The following is a 17062-nucleotide window of genomic DNA, read 5'->3' as shown; positions in this document are numbered from 1 at the left end:
CTATTGATAAAATAAATCATATTTTGTCTCGCTATAGTCTGAACACAAATTTTTTTTTTCTCGAGTCCAAGAAAGGCTTGAAAACACAGTAGACAGAGAGATAGCAGGACATTGGTCATCAAAAAGCAACAAACCGTTTAAATTTCACAATACACCACTATAACAAAGAGATTATTCAGCAAAAAGAAATAGAATTGTCCCAGCATTCGTCTATATAGACCAATGTTTGTTTCTCTCAAGAGAGAGTAATATAAGTCATCTCATCACTGCAAAATATACAGCTTGTGCTGAGGCATAAATTAAATTTGAATTGCATTACTACAGCACCCTCAGACTTATTCCTGACCGGAGATGACACAAACTGCTGCTTCCTTCTTCACCTCCTCTGTTGAAAGATTCTGCTGTTCTTCATCCTGAGAGAAAGCTTATTTCCCCAAGCTCTTCACTTCTGTTTTTATCGATTGAGCTGCCAGAACAGAACCCGGGCAAGGCTGTTATCGGAGAATGTAGTATTATTATGACTCAGTATAAAACTCTAATGAAACAAGGTCGATGTTTCAGAAAAGGTTTAAATACAGCTTATAACAATGTAAAAGCTGTTGCTACATGTTGTCCTGTTTTTGTGTTGACTCATTGATGCCTGGGGCTTATTTATTTGATTAATGCAGATTACTTGTAAGCAAGCTGTGTAGACAACATAGAAATTTAAAAAACAAAACTTCAGAAAACACACCTTTCATCATGTTTTCTCTGATATGTAAAATTAAATCAATTGTAAATTAATCTTTAAAAGGGCTAAAGAAACATTTCAGTAAAATGATGCCTTTAATGACCAGAATTCAGGAAGGAAAAAGGAAAATGCAGACAAAAGGCTGTAAATCAGCTGAAAGGTCCTTCCTGCCAGATGGTCAGTGGTACATTTGTTTCTGCCCTACCCCGGATGGGAAGATTGTTGCTTTTTGGACTCAATGGGGCTCTCCTTTGCTGTATCAACAGACAGCTAAAGTGGATCAATTAGCATAGATGGTTGGCAGACCTCTATAAAGCTGTTTGGTTTCTCTCATTTTCACTAATAACATGTAGCTCATCAATTAGGTGCATAAATGGATCCTCTGATCCTGTATGCAGTTTCAGGGATTCATGTCCAGAGGCTACAGTTGCCATGGACACCAACCATTAGAAAGATGTTTGACACCAATCCTTGTAAACTGTCCTGCAGGCTAAATTTGCCCTTGCTAAATCGGGTCTAGATGAAGAGCATTTGTGGGCGATGGCTCTTTTCTTTGTGGATGAAGGTGGGTTTTTTAATTGTGTAAGCTGCACTTGACATGCAATCTGATAACATAAATCCTTTACTCGGCTGTTATTGAAAGTCTCATCATTTTGTGTGTCTCGTGTGACCTGTTTAACATGACATGAGTGAGCGCCCACAGAGCTAACCTGATTTCATTAGCAAATCAGGCTGTATCCCAGATTTACAGCATCACTGTCCCTGCTGTCCTCGGACACCAATCTCAGAGTCCTATGAGAGCGGCTCTGATCTAACTAACTGCATATCTAGGACAAACCATCGTCCCCTCTCTGCTAACCTTTTGAAATGACACCTGATGCAAGATAATAACACCTGTTTGCTGGGAATAGCGTCCACCCACTCTGTGTCGAAAGAAGCCCCAGCCAGAAACCTACAATATGCATGTACTAATCCTGCGCACAATGACTGTTGAATACATTGAAGCGTGAGAGAGAGAGTCTGCGTGTCTCAGTACCATCTGGTCAACGAGGCAACAGAGAATCAATGTTTTTTCTTCAAGCTGCACTCGCCTGTCTGAAACATCTGACAAGCTGCACACACTTAAAACTGGTTTTCCTGCCAGCAATTTCTGAGGGGAGCTCATTAAAAGTAACAAAAAATCTGACATTTTAGTATTCAATATGTGTCAAATTTAGTAAAAAAGCTTTTTGAATTTCAGCTCAGAAAAACGTACCTATCTGATCACCTGTCTACAAATGTTTGAAAACTAGTCCCAACAGCTTTTGTATTATTAAATTGTGACCAAAGCTAGAAGTTTAGAGCTGTTAATTCATTCTGTTATGTTGGTAAAATCTCAAAATATGCAGCAACGTTTGGACACCACAGTTTTTATAAAAGTCATAACAGGGATGATTTATTTGGGGCAAAGTGGCTTACAAGTCTCTCTGACAGATATTCTGTTATTTCTGATATATTTTATTCTGTATTCTGGTCATCCTCGTTTCTTTAACTTCATTTTTATAATCACTTTGACTCAGTGCTGCACCACCTTGTGACATCTGAATTTAACTGTGAAGGACATCCCCTGTACAGGAAACAAAAGGAATTTGTTCCGCAATAACAACATCCAAAGCAGAGGCCAACTAGAAACTTTGGCAAAAAAGATGCTGACTCTGCCGCTCTTAACTGAAGTGATGATATTCACTTCACACAAACCTTGTTTATTTGATATTGAAAACATATATGACCTCATAAATACCATTTTTCACAAAGTCAGCCGCAGATTTGCTCTGTCGATCAGTAAATTGACTAAAGTTAATTTTAAATCTCAGTGTGAGACACCAGGGTGCATCCTGCCTCTAGTGTGTACCAAGAATGTTTAGCTTACTTCAGTGGATCATTTAACAGGTGAGACTAGAGCTGATCTAGTTTTTTTTGTTTAACTCTTCAGACTCATTTTCAGTTCAGGCTAATCTTTTACATTTAATGAAATAGCACATCTTTAAAAAATTGATTTCATAGGTTAAAAAGAATAGTTTAACATGTGGGAAAATACAATCAATACTACTGTCGTATTTGTCTGATTATGAAGCTGGAGCCAGCTGGTTACCTTCGGTGGTGGAAATCATTAATCAGTTTATTGATCACTCGAGTTAGCTTAGCATAGAGACTGGAAATAGGGGGAATCAGCTAGCCTGGCTCTGTCCAAAGGTAACAAAATGACATCACATTATAACTATAAGCCATAAACAGCAACAGGACAAGATATTGGTATCGCAAGTGTCTCGTATCAGTTTGTAGTCTTGATAGTATTGACCAATCAGTCCATGAAGAGAGCAGAAGAGGCAGAATGCAAGGCAGAAATGCAAAATGGGAACCAAACAGCTATCAACTGTCGATGAATTAGCTTGTAAACTGGCTTCTTTTGAAACAGTCCTGTTGTATGCGTTGTCTCTCAACGTCAACTCCAGTCTTGCATCTCAGGTTGCTAATTAGACTGTAAACAATCAGCATCACAGAGAGAAGGAGCTCTTGGTTCCGATATTGGCTGGCTACACCTGAACCCGAGAAATATAGCCCCTTGTCCCCAGAGGCTTATCGGTCATCAGACAGATAGCTGATGGATTCCAAGATTTCACATTATATCTTGTTTGTTTAGTAGTCTTGTTGTCAGAGTGAGGTTGCCAGGTAACCACTGGTCTGTCCATTAAGTCACCGCATCGGCCCAAGAAATAGTTCACCGTAGTGGAGAGCAAGGTTGTTCTCCAATCGGAGGGTCGGTGGTTCAATAAATCGATGTGTCCTTGGGCAAGACACTTAACCCCAGTTGCTAAGGCTTGCCATCGGTGTGGACTGGATGTTGCATGAATGTTAGTTAGAGTCTGATGGTGGCACCTTGCATGGTAGCCTGTCATCAGTGTGTGAATGGGTGAATGATATGTAATATACTACTGATTGTTCGCTTTGGATAAAAGCGTCTGCTGACTGTAATGTAATGTAATGTAATGTAACATAACCCTCCATAAAACCACAAATTTTAAGCTTTATGGGTGCTGGTAGGAGGATTTTGCTGCGTTTGGCTGAAAAAGACTGTCTTGTACCTAAGATAGTCAGCTGCTGGTATATTCAGCGGACAGAAAGAGAGTTTTCTCATCTTACTCTCTGTATATTTAGTATATTTACAAATCAAATTGCATTGAATGTTCCAGAAGAGTAAAGGTCTGGATAAATATAGTCAACACTGTCTAATAGGCAAGGATTACAATGTATGAGCTTTGTTTACCTTCTTCTGCTGTGTTTACCATCACCACAGTTTGGGTGTATTTTGCCTTTGTTTCTTTGTTTCTATCCTAGCACAGTGTGACAGGCGGCTAATGTGTTTTGCTTTTAGCAAATATTTTGTACTTAGTTTACACAACACTATTGAGTTACGCATCATATTTAAACATATTTTCTACCGTGGTTCTTAGCCAAAGGTGCAGAAAAACGTTTTGCTCCAATGATCTGTTCTTCTGTTACAGTAAAAAACTTTTTTCAGCTTGACTGGATATCAGATATGATCTTACGTTCTGTTCCCAACAACATATCACACCTCTAACTGCATTGTAAACAAAAAAATGTGATGAGTGAATTTGATTAGCAACAGGGATGTCAGACAAAGAGTGAAAATATTGAAACATTATTCGATTGTTTTTGTGGACTTTAAAAAAAAAAAAAAAAGAGAGAGGGGTGGACCATGTTTAAAATGATTCCTGGTGAAGACATGTAATGATGGTGATGGAAATGGTTTACTGCCATAAAAATAATACAAGATGACAAACCGTAATTCCACAGTGTGCCTCATTATATCATACACCCAACTACTATGTTCAAAATTGTGGCTCTTGAATGGACTGAGGAGCCTTTTTCCTTGATGCTGTCTCGTTAGCGGCCTGTGAGCTCGACTCCTAGCCCTCTCTTCCTCCTACACTCAGCCGGCAGGCACTGACATTTGTATAACGAATGTGGTTCATTTATCAGACAGCTGCCCAATTAGGTGTAAGATACCCTTGACTGTGAAGAAAGTTTAGTTGTATTTGTGTAAATGCAAAGTTATCTGGTAAAAGAGCTGTTTGGATTACATTTAATCCCTACAGGTACAAAGTATAGTGGAAAAATACTTTAATCTGTGAACCAGAGAGAATAAATGTACAATTCTGCAGAAAACACACAAGTATTGTCCCCAAAATTTGAAAGTACCGGTATTAAGCTAGTGTTGCAGCCTTGCATCTTGTACTTTGGATGTTGTTTTGGTAATAACAAGTTGGCTGCACTTAAGGCAAGATTTTAAATGTTAATGTTTATGTTAAAAGGTTCAGTCTTAGAAGCTGTCATTGTCATTTTACATAAGAATAGTAATAGTAATAAGTGTGTCTTGTGTATTTATGAATATGTTAATTAAAGCTTAAGCACAACTTAAATTTGTGTTGATTGAATAATGTGTGATAGAATATGTTTACATACACTTACATAAATACAATTCACTGTGATAATCCTGTCAGTAGTTACATAGCACCAATTGTTGACTATACAAGGGGCGCAAGCTGCATTTTTTCCCATTAACTATAGTTTTAAGGCATTTTTGTGTTTTTTTTCCTGTAAGTAAATACTGTACATACTAGATTTGATAATTGTAAATATAACAAATGTAAAATAAAATAAATAAAGAGACTGTTGAGAAAAGTGGTAAATAGTGTCTTAATATATGAAACATTTGGGAACATATACCCATGCTTGTTTCTGTCAATCCCCCTGCAACTTTTTCAAGTTGTTTTTCATCTTTTGTGTAGTTGTGTTTGTGTCAGCTAAAGTTTTAAATCGACAGCGATAACTAAGCATGACGTCATCGTATACAGTATAGCGCTTCCTAATCCCCAGGATAAACAGAAACTGAACAGTGCATTATATTTCCGCTGCTGTCCTTGCAGTGCGGAGGAAGTCTACAGATAAGATGTTATCTATGAGAAGAACAGCAGAGCACATTTAGTGTCCTGTGTCACTGCTGTGCACTGGCAAGGGTGTGTGAGTAATATGATTTTTAGAATAAAGATCATGTACAATAAGCATACCAGATGTAATGTGAATGTATTTATATATAAGTAAGTAGAGTGTGTAGATTCTCGTGTTCAGCTAATGTATTAAACATGTTTTTCACTCACACAATGACACAACAGATATGCTCTCATTTTAATCCCTGCGGCTGTCTGCAACACTCAATGCAGCTACACTGCAGTTCACTGTGTAACGCTTCATGTTTCCTGTTCAACGCTTCCCCTGGACAGAAACTCTCAGTCCTGCTGTGTGTGTTCACTTACGTTAACTGTTAGCTCTGTTAACTGTATAAGCCACTGTTAGGAGTATATGTTGTCAGACACAGGGATGCACTTGCACGCACGCACACACACACACACACACACACACACACACACACACACACACACACACACACACACACACACACACACACACACACACACACACACACACACACACACACACAGTTCACAAACTCTTATGATACATTTTGTAGGCATGTGAATGCATGCTCACTTATGTGCCTCAGAGGGATACAACAGCAACCACATCCAGTTACACTGCACAGTATATGGCCACTATGGAGACCATAAATAAATCTAATATTAATTCTGTGGATCCCCTGTGTGACCTGTAGGTCTACCTATAACATATATTATTCTATTAACACACAACAAGGATGAGTTTATCTCACAGGCAGTGAATTTAACACCATTTACATCAAGTGAAAACCAAGAGTTATGACATAGATAAGGAATCATAAAAAAGCATTTGGGTTTCCTTTAGATGTATCTACACCACAGTCAATATCCACTGTACTTGTGTCTGACCTCTTCCAGAAAAATGGGGCAGTTACCAAGGAGAGAAACCAATCGTTAATTCTAAAAATATAATCTCAGAGCCCGGCTAGTGAGATGTACACAGTCCGCCTCTCCTTCTCTGTATCACGGCTCAGAAGATGTTGTATGTTGTAAACAAGGCCTGTGTGATCATTATCCAGGCAGTAAGTGGCCATTCTTGCCCAACCTCACTGCAGGCTCACTGTTATGATGTGGTGTGCCAAGTATCTAGAGATTTGTCTGCTAATTGGTTTGTTTTGCGCTAGGAGGACCTTAATAGAAGAGGGTTCAAAGAAAAATGAATGTATGGAACAACAGGTGAGAAACATGCGAATGCAAAATAACTTTCACTTTGTAATGATATATTTTATATATTTCTTGCACAGGATAGATAGATTACTTGAGGGGCAGGTAAAGTCTCCTTAGTCAGACATTGACTGCCCTGTCTCCAAAACCACTAAATTAAATTAAATTAGATCAGAGCAGTATTTTTTTAAGAGATGCCATGTGATTTGGGCCATAGGTCCCAAGATGGAATGCTGGCCTAGAAAAGCAACACATGATGTTTTCTGGGAAAGAATGACCCTCCTAAAAACACCAACTTAAGACAGATGCTGCTCTCATAGTCTGACCCATTCTTATCTTGGCGAGCTGGTCATCAAGACATTTTTAATCAGGGTTATTTTGGTCAGGGTACTTCCTGAAAGATGACAACCTCTCCTCACATTAACATAGAGGGTTTTTGGAGCAGCAGCCAGGAGTATAATTCATTAGACAGACCCACAGTAATGAACCAGCATTGACAAAGCACCCAGTTTTCAGTGCGCCCTCTTTCCCCTTGGAGTTGTGATCATAATGACAGCGTTATTTTGGTTGCCTGGTTTCATGCTGAATCATGATCACACAGCCACAGGCCCCACATTCTTTGTCTTTTCTCACCTCTTTCCCTTCTTTACTCTAGAAAAAGAAAACATTCATTCTGCCTCCAGATTGTCATTTGCATGAGACAAAGTGTGATTTGTTTTATTTCATTATTTCACCAGCCTATAATTAGGATAACATGAGGTAACTATGCTGCTTCTTTGTCTTGCTTTTCATGCCTCATGAGAACTCCTAATGGGAGGCCATGCAGCTTTTGTAGTAGTAATCAATAATGGTCAACAACAGGGCAGCTGTTTTGCTCTAAGCCCACTTTCAAATTGAATGATAACCATTTTACCAGCATAACGCTCAGTTTAAGAATTAAAAGGCAACAGAGATAAGCTTTTTGTAAGTCTGTGGTCCGTGTAGCAAATTAATCTTTAAGACATAATGCGCTAATGCCATGTTAGAATTGTGAAGTATAATGTAAACATTAACAAACCTCAATGCAATGCAACCTCAATTTCCCCATTGTGGGACTAATAAAGGCTTAATTATTATTATTAACCCCCTGTGTATTGCTCTGACATAAACAGATAATGTTTTTTTTCCCATTTGCCTTTGTTTTTCTTTGCTGATCTGTGCACAGTCCATTAGTCTTTGCTATACTGGCATGTATTCCACCCATTTGTCTCCAGCCGATGGAGCACTCAGCAGTCACTTTACTGTTGAGTGGACCTCTCAAGCATATTGGTTTATAATTTTTTCATGTACACGTGCATTTTTATGATAATAGACTATTATTGTTACATAATGGGTTTTTGTATTTGAGAATTAATGGAGCCAGTGAAATTCCATTTTTTCTTGTCTAGTCTAGTCTGTTTATGGTTTGTTACAGCATTTCATTGAAAACATTTTTTCTTATTAAATTATAATTTTATACTCTTAAACAAACATATGATATTGCTATTTATTATGAACATTGCTATTTTTAAAAAATATATCAGAACACAAAAGAATACAAGTATTTATTATCAAACACGTCAGAGTAATTCTCTTCCTCCATTGGCCAGAATATTTAGCTGCAGGATTGTGATTGGCTATCGTAATGAGTTCAAAGGTTAGCTTGTTATGTAGCCACCTAGCCGTAGAGGGGTGTGTTATCTGCTGGTTTTTGTACCAGTGGTTTATACTTCAGCCTAATGTGACACTGGATAATACACTTAACGTGCCCAAAGGCGTTGTCGCTTATTTATTCGACCCATCATCGTTATGTACATTTCTGCGTTTGCTCTGAGCGCTGACGACGTGGACATGCTAATATTAGCTGAGTAGCTACCTAGCTACCTAGCTAGCTTACTTAGTGACAAGTCCTATTCAAAGAGACTTATTGCATCAAAAGCTGACCTTTATAGGTACATCAAGGTGAAGGACGATCCAATGGGTTATGTCAGAGCTATGGCATCGACCAGGTTACTGTGTTTGTTTAACGCGAAAGCAGCAGACTCGACCAAAACATTAGCCAGGGCATGCTGGAGTGTGTGCCTCAGGAGACATGTCTGCAGTTCACCTTCAAGACTTCATAGCTGTATGTCAGCCTGGGTCATTGATCAGTATGGGACTAATGGGGTTATGAAGTACACAGAGGAAATCCCCGTCCCCACTGTCAGTTCTCCCAGTGAGGTGATGATTAAAGTCCATGCGGCTAGTCTCAACCCTCTTGATATATCCATGAGGGGTAAGTGTTGCACTAATTTCATCAAAAGCATTGTGAGCAAAATAATGACATAGTCTGTGATTTGTAGTTGGAATGATTTGAATATGCCTGCCTTGCTTTGTCATTTTCAGGTGGTTATGGAGCTAAATTGCTTAAATTAAGAAGGGATCCAATGTCTGTGATGGACAGTGATAATGAGTTCCCTCTGATTCTGGGTCGTGATGTGTCTGGTGTAGTTGTGGACTGTGGATCAGAGGTTACACATGTTGTTCCAGGAGATGAGGTATGAGCTGCACTGCACAACTGTCTTTTATCACTTTATTATATAGTAATTACATTTGGACCATTTTGAAATGTGTTCAGTTTTGATTATAGATTTTTCCATGACAGAAAACATAACATGGAAGACAGTATGACAATATAAGGATATTGCTTTTGCACAGACAAGACAAACCAGTGGAAAGAGGGAGGGGGAGAGTTACAGTTTTAAATTAGTATATGCATGCGTTTCTATTTAATATGCATGCATGTTATCTTACATCAACAAATGCTTTGCTCCTAAACATAATTTGTTTTAAATAAACACATGAGATGGTTAAGACCAGGAGTGAAAATGGCCGGTCCAATACTGACCTTGTTATATTACAGAGAGAGGAGGGCATGACATTGCGTAATTTATCAATGTTGTAATATACTAGATCCTCTGGAAAATCCATTGAGAAACCATTTACTGATAAAATAACCAGACACTAATGTATTTGTTTGTGTTTCACCCTGGTAATAACCCATTGATATAATGGAACCAGTGATGAGGTCATAAGCAGACATTTCTTCATTTGAATAGGTCACAAGCCCAAAAGGTTGTGTACCACTGATCTAACCCACCCAAAGATATTAGTAGCAAAATCAATGGCTACTGTAGTAAAAATGTAAGTTGTTGACTTTGAAACTTTTTTTATTGTCATCATATTGCCGACCCTTAATGCCTGCAACCTCATAGTCAATCATCCACGGATATTTCCTTGGAAGAAAGATAAAAATCTTTCTGCTTGGTCATCACATGAATAATAATCTGAGACCTCTACTGGGCTGCTTCCCACATTTCCACATTACTGACATCCTGCAGATACAATTGCAAATTCAGTTTAAAGTGAATGAGATTTAATAATGGAACCATACACTTTAAAAGGGTTAGGGTTACATGCAGTATTCTTGTCATCTTGTTCCACTAGTTTAAAAATATATTTGGAAAATGCATGATGAGTAGGGGATCTGCTGACTAAGAGCTTAATAGCTGATTAATCAGATTAAAAAAATAAGAGTAGGTGGTTAAATAGAGTTGTGTCCAGTTTGTTAAATGTCATATTTGTTTTCCAGGTGTGGGCTGCTGTTCCCCCATGGAAGCATGGCAGTTTGGCAGAATTTGTGACTCTAACAGAGTATGAGGTGAGCCACAGAGCTGGTAGAGTTAGGAGTTATTGATCTTCATCATCAGTTGACTTTTTAAATCGACTTTCCTGTCAGTGTGTGTTTAAAAAAAAAAATGGAAAGAGTTGAAGAAGGGCTCCTGTATGAATAGTAAAATATTTAAACAAAAGTCTGGAGAAGTGCACTCTGTTATGTAGTCCTGCAGTGTAAGAGGTAATCAGGATTAAGTTGGTTTGGTTGCAGGAGCCGCTGTGGCACCAATTATAGAGACACAAATTGCCCTCTGTTTTCTTCTTCTTTTATTTTATTCAGCAACTCACAGTAGATCTGTTGACTAGACTGAACTTTCAATTTGATAATAGAAAAGTATTGTTGATATGTTGATTTATTTCTAACTCTTGGCTGTTTTTGCAGGTTTCCCATAAACCAAAATTATTGAGTCACACAGAGGCAGCATCAATCCCCTATGTAGCCAACACGGCTCTGTCTGCGCTTGTCAATGCAGGTGGTCTATGCAGAGACAGCTCTTCAAATAAAAGGCAAGCACCAGCCTGATCCTGGATACTGTAACCTTGTATTGAACCCCTCTACCCCCTGACCATTAATACACAGACGTTATAACATTAGATGTATAAATCACAGTATCAGGGGAAAATAAGAACTCCCCGAGAATTATTACAAAAGGCCATCAAACCTTGAATTAATTCTTTAAGGTCTTGGAGTTTATAAATGCCCTTTGTCTGTTAAATCAGTCCAGTCATGCAGAGCTATACTTTTTGACAAGACACATTTTTTGTTGCAAACATTTCATTGGTGGAGCTGGTCTTCTGTTTCATTTTAATTGGCATCAAAAGGGTTTAAGATCCTGCCTTGAACCCATAGATAGAAAGTCTAACCTGATGTGTAATGTAATGGAACTTTCACTCCCCGTCGGATATAATAGGTACCAATCCTTCAAATCCCCTTTTACCTCCAGAGCCTTCCACTGCTTGAAGTAGCTATTCTTAAATGAGTCGTGCAGTAACTGAATGCTCCTCTGGGTTTTTTCCCTCCTAGAGTTTTGATCACTGGAGGATCGGGAGGCGTTGGAACATTTTCTATTCAGGTAAGGCAGCGTGTATTCCTCTAGCTGTACTGACGTGTATGTTGGACTCTTTATCCTCTGTATGGGGCGGCTGTGGCACACCAGGTAGAGCACTCGTCCCGTAACCACAAGGTTGGTGGTTCGAACCCCTCTACAGCCAACATGCCGAGGTGTCCTTGAGCAAGACACCTAACCCCCAGTTGCTCCCCGGGTGCTTCTTAGCAGCCCACTGCTCCTCCAGGATGGGTCAAATGCAGAGAATTGTAATTTTCCCCATTGTGGGACTAATAAAGGATTGATTATTGTTGATTATTGCTGTGCCTGTGTGTACATTTTTTTCTTCCTCTGTGTGCCACCAGTTATTGAAGGCCTGGGGTGCCCACGTAACTGTTACCTGCTCACAGAACGCAGAAGGCCTCGTTAGAGGGCTGGGGGCGGATGAGGTGGTGGACTACACAGCAGGAGATTCGCTTGAACAGCTAGAAATGATGGAGAAGTATGTGTTGTTGCAGTGAAAACTGTGTTGTTTTTTTGAAGTAACCAGACTATTCAGGTCTCTACTGAAGTATCATTAGAGTCAGTGCCAGTTCAGTAAAAGTGCTAATGAAAAAGAATCATCCAGGACTGCGATAATTGTTTGAACTTATTCCTTTTTAAACACTCCCCAAATGTGGTAAACACATTCCTGTCATCATGGCACCACAGCTCACTGACTGGCTTTGTAGTTTCCATGGAAACAAGGGCTCAAGTCCTCCCGTCCCTTAAACAAAACAAAATTGGTAAATGCTTGTTTTAGCAAGACGACAAAACATTCTTCATATCAGGGCTCCAGCAAGATGATGAAACATGCGATGCTCTTATAACCTCTAACCTACTTTGAAGAGTGTTTATGTTTCCCTTAAGTTTGACTGGCTGTGTTTCTACTTTCAGGTTTGATGTGATATTGGACAACGTGGGTGGGGAAACGGAGCAGTGGGCGATGGGCCTGCTGAAGCCCTGGTCTGGGGCAAAGTACGTCACACTGGTAACACCTTTACTCCTCAACACCGATTCCTTGGGCCTAATGGACGGGGTGTTGCAAGCTGGATGCTCCCTGCATAGCAAGGCCGTACAAGTAAGATAAGCAAAACAAACTTTCAGTTTCAACTGCAATTGATGTAGATTATACTGCTGTTTATGGTCTGACACGCACATCCATTCTCCCCGCAAACAACTTTTACTTTCCTGTTTCCATTCTGGTATTTTTCATGACGCCATTAGCATGGGTGTGGACCACAGGTGCTCCCAAACTGAAATGGAATACTTAATCATCAGTGGCATGGAAAAGACAACATTGTGTAATGGGTGTACACCTGTTCCAGTCAGAGTGTTTTACATTTTATTCTATGCAGATGATCAAATTAATCAAAGTTCACTTGAATTGGGGAATGAATGATCATGTTATAACTTGACTAAGCGTCATTGCATATTCTGTCTTTGCATATTCTGTCTTTGCAAAGGTTTCCGCATGAGCTGTAGAAATAGGACTAATAATTAAACCCTGCAGGGTGTATTTCATCTGACTGTGTGCAGGTGAAAAAGGGAGTTTGAGCGTTAAGAGTTTGAGTCCCTGCATGGGTGTACGCCTCGTGTTATTGCATGTAGGTCCTGTCCCTCCAGCTGCTCTATTAGTGGAGTGCATGTGTAATGAGGGTAGTGGGTGTATCGGCGAGGACAGGGTGGAGCAGCTCAAGGGACTGAGTCAAGTTGTTCTGGGCATTGGTGACAGCATTGGCTGGTAGTGTTGGATTTGTGTGGACGTGACTGCGAGTGTGGGCGTCCTAGACGTGATGTGTGTGCATGCATGTGTTTGCTGCTGAACCAGCAGTATTTAGTGTTTGTGCAGATTGTAGCTGGCTATCTCCCCCCCCCAGCAAATACCAGTGTTTGTGTGTTTCTTGCCAAGCCTCCGGGCCCCTTTGTCCACGGTCCCAGCCAGCTGGTCAGTTTGGCCGGGCTCAGCCACATCAGTCACACCCTCATTGCCCAGCTCTGGACAGCACGTCCTTTTCATTTAGGAGATCACAGCACAACTGAGCCCTCTAGTGTTCAACTTCTTGTCAGCACTGACTTATTTGGCAGAATCTATTAACCAGAGGCTAAAGAGGTGTGGCAAAGTCATACCACATAAAATATATTATGATCAAATATCAAGTGTTGAATATTAAGGTTAGTACATGGGGTTTCCTTTCTTTCTTTTCTTAATTTGTTTTAGATGCTTCCTGGTGCACCTTTTATTGGGATTGTGTATTTTTCCTTGTAAAATAAATAAACTGGCAAAACAAAAAAACAATTTTCGGTGGATGGAAGCCATGACTAGGAATAACAGAACAGTTACCATAAGAGGTTAATTGTAGAGGAATCATTAAATGTGAAATCTCAGGTAGGAAAACTTTTTAGTAGCTACTGTACATGTAGGTAGTAATGTTTGTATTGATCAGTTTTTCTTCCATGTAATCAATGCTGTTACTCTCACTCTTGGCATGTTACACTAGTCAATGTGGATGTGCATACAACATGTCTATTTTGGCATTTGTTTTGTCTTAGTTTTTTGTTTTTTTTATAACTCATAATATCCTGATCCTGATTTTGACTCTCTACAAATGTTCCTCTTTCAGTAATGAGCTCATTGTATTTTTATCATTATGAAGAAGCTCTTCATGAAAACATAGAGATCAAAGTAGGACTCCTGGGGACCTTTCTTTGTAGATATCTAAATATTTACATACCCAGATATATACCACTATTTATTTTTATATATGTATAAAAACCCAGTCCGTGTTATTTTGTAACCAGTGAGGTGAATATCTGCCTGACTTCTAATTTATTGATTTTAGAACATAATATCAAGCGGAGTCTTCTATCGGTGGGGATTTTATGCTCCTGACGGACCTGCCCTGGACGAGGTCAGCAGGCTGGTGGATGCAGGGAAGGTACTGTACTGCCTCATTACTGATATCATACATGCAGGCATACTTGTCATTCATATCCACTTAAGCTGACACGAACGGGGAGATGTAAATCCGCTCATTTACACACCATCATAGGGAAATTCATGGTGGAATGGAGATTATACCACATATTAAATATGAACATACCAGGGATTCCATACATGCCTGTATTCAAGGCTCCCCCTGGGCTTTGTTAAGGAGTGAGCATGGCATTCCCGCTGTGCACGCTTGGCTTCTGGGCGATTGAGTCGGGCGCCAGGAGACGGTGAATAGATTTTTAAACAGTGCTGAGCAGCCATTTGCAAAAAAGCGTGTGGGACCTCTGTCCTTTTGTCCCGGGGCTTACAGCGCGGCTCACTCAGACCAGTGGCGGGAAGCTATGGACACACACACACACATAGCACCCCCCCCGCACAAAAAACACGCACACTCTCTGTCTGCAGGTCCTATTCTCAGTCAGAAGTGTGGATGATTTCCAGTGTGACGCTCCCCATTCATTGTTAATGATGAGAGATGCTGACCAGAATAACAAGCCCGGCTGCTGGTGTTGTGGGACTAGCAGAGGATTGTCCAGCCTCATCACATTCCTAATCCCCCCCACACCTTTTTCACATTTACAGCTATGAAAGCAGGGATGATGTAGCAGTAGGAGCTTGTGGATATTTGCTTGTCTAAATTGATAAAATGATGATGATGATTAAAATGATTACTATAATTTCCCAGTGGTGTACATTGGGGGGGGGACATCTTCAGTGTGCACCTTAGATCTGGGTCCAGTAATATTCGAGATATAATAGTTATTTATTTTGTCAGGTTTACAGCACTCACCGCATGGAGTTTATCCCATCAGCACAACACGAGAAAGCATATGCTTTTAGAGAAAAATGCAATTGACTTAATCGCCAAACTATCTAGACTAATAGTTCCGTCTTATAAAGCAGCCCACTCATCCATTTCCCCTGTTCAATGGCTGATGTGCTGTGGGTATGAATATGATCTCTTAATTGTTTCCTGACTTTGCTTCCTGATTGATTTTAAGCTCATATTCATGATATTTTTTCTGCTGGATCATTTCATAGATCCTGCCGGTAGTGGAAGCCCAGTTTCCATTTACCCAAGTGCCCCAGGCTTTTCAAAAGTTGGAGAATGGCCACGCCAGAGGGAAGACAGTCGTGAGGGTGGCTGAAGAGGATGACAAACAGGCCGGGGAGTTGGTGCAGAACAGTCGCTCAGAGGCTGAGCAAGAAGTGCAATAAACGGCCGAGCAAAACTAGAGACAGTAATTAGAGTGCCAAATGAATTGAACTGTAATCCTTCTCACCTTTTCAAAGGCTACGCTTGACAGCAGCAGACTGTTAACCAAAGAGAGCAGAGGTGCTGCTGTTATGCCGCAAACTACAAGCCTCACCTGAGCTTGTAATGGCAGCATGCCAACTATTGCTTTTCTTAAAGCTTATACCTTCCTGTACAGTCCTGAAGTTTTCACAAGGTGTTTGAGTTATGCAGCAATCCTGTCATGGTGGAGTTATAGCATGATTACCAGCCGTGGACTAATTAATGCCATTCAGGTCAGCATCCAGCCGGTACGACCAGGCTTTAAGTAGCTGTCTGATTGCTGCAATCTATCTACTAAGGTGTCACGATAATAAGCAAAGAGGGCACTATGAGAACAAAGACCTCCGCCAATCCACTCCAAATTAATTGGGTTCTTACTTGGCCCATGCTTCACCCTTTAATCAAGTTTCATTAAATCATGGTGGAGGTAAGAAAACACCATTATCAGCTGGAAATATTCCTCAGTAATGTGTTTATCCTCCAGGTGAGGAAGAAGAAGAAGCATGATAAGACTTTTGGATTTCTTTTGCGTTTGTCCATGTCGTAACCATGGGAATATTTCCCGAACATTATGTTGGATCTCACATTGCGTGAATGAGGCTTACAGTAAGTTAGCTGAACAAAAGTAAGTTATATAAAATTTGGGCAAAAACAAATAATGGAACTTTAAATCTGAGGCATCAAGTCTGTAAGTTGTTGTAAACAAAGTGCTGCTCAATGTGCTGTACAATGTTTTAAACAAACTCATTGACAAAAATACTTTTATTTTTCTGAAAACAAAAGAGTTGTGTGGTGTCATTTTGATTAAACAGAGAAAAAGACTCATGAGAAAATTGTAATTTTTTTGTTTCCTAATATTGCATGCAGCTTGAAATATATATATATATATAAACACATACAATATGACGTTGCATAAAAATATAGAAACATTTTAACACTGTTTGACATAATTATCAGATGAACAGATTTGATCAATGAAAAGAC

At 39.7% G+C, this 17062-nt stretch overlaps 1 protein-coding gene across 1 annotated transcript; it reads left to right on the top strand.

Annotated features, from left to right (window-relative positions):
• The first annotated feature begins 8656 nt into the window (after positions 1-8656).
• Positions 8657-16922, top strand: LOC129106897 (reticulon-4-interacting protein 1 homolog, mitochondrial-like). Its single transcript, XM_054618170.1, has 9 exons — positions 8657-9262; positions 9373-9524; positions 10619-10687; positions 11084-11208; positions 11726-11774; positions 12113-12249; positions 12684-12867; positions 14630-14725; positions 15823-16922. Exons 1-9 carry the CDS (start codon positions 8965-8967, stop codon positions 15997-15999), a joined length of 1287 nt encoding a protein of 428 aa, XP_054474145.1. The 5' UTR covers positions 8657-8964; the 3' UTR covers positions 16000-16922.
• The last annotated feature ends 140 nt before the right edge of the window (positions 16923-17062 follow it).

Source organism: Anoplopoma fimbria, chromosome 18 (assembly GCF_027596085.1).
Source record: "Anoplopoma fimbria isolate UVic2021 breed Golden Eagle Sablefish chromosome 18, Afim_UVic_2022, whole genome shotgun sequence".
In the NCBI taxonomy this organism is placed as follows: Eukaryota; Metazoa; Chordata; class Actinopteri; order Perciformes; family Anoplopomatidae; genus Anoplopoma; species Anoplopoma fimbria.
This window is presented reverse-complemented; position numbering and strand designations above follow the sequence as displayed.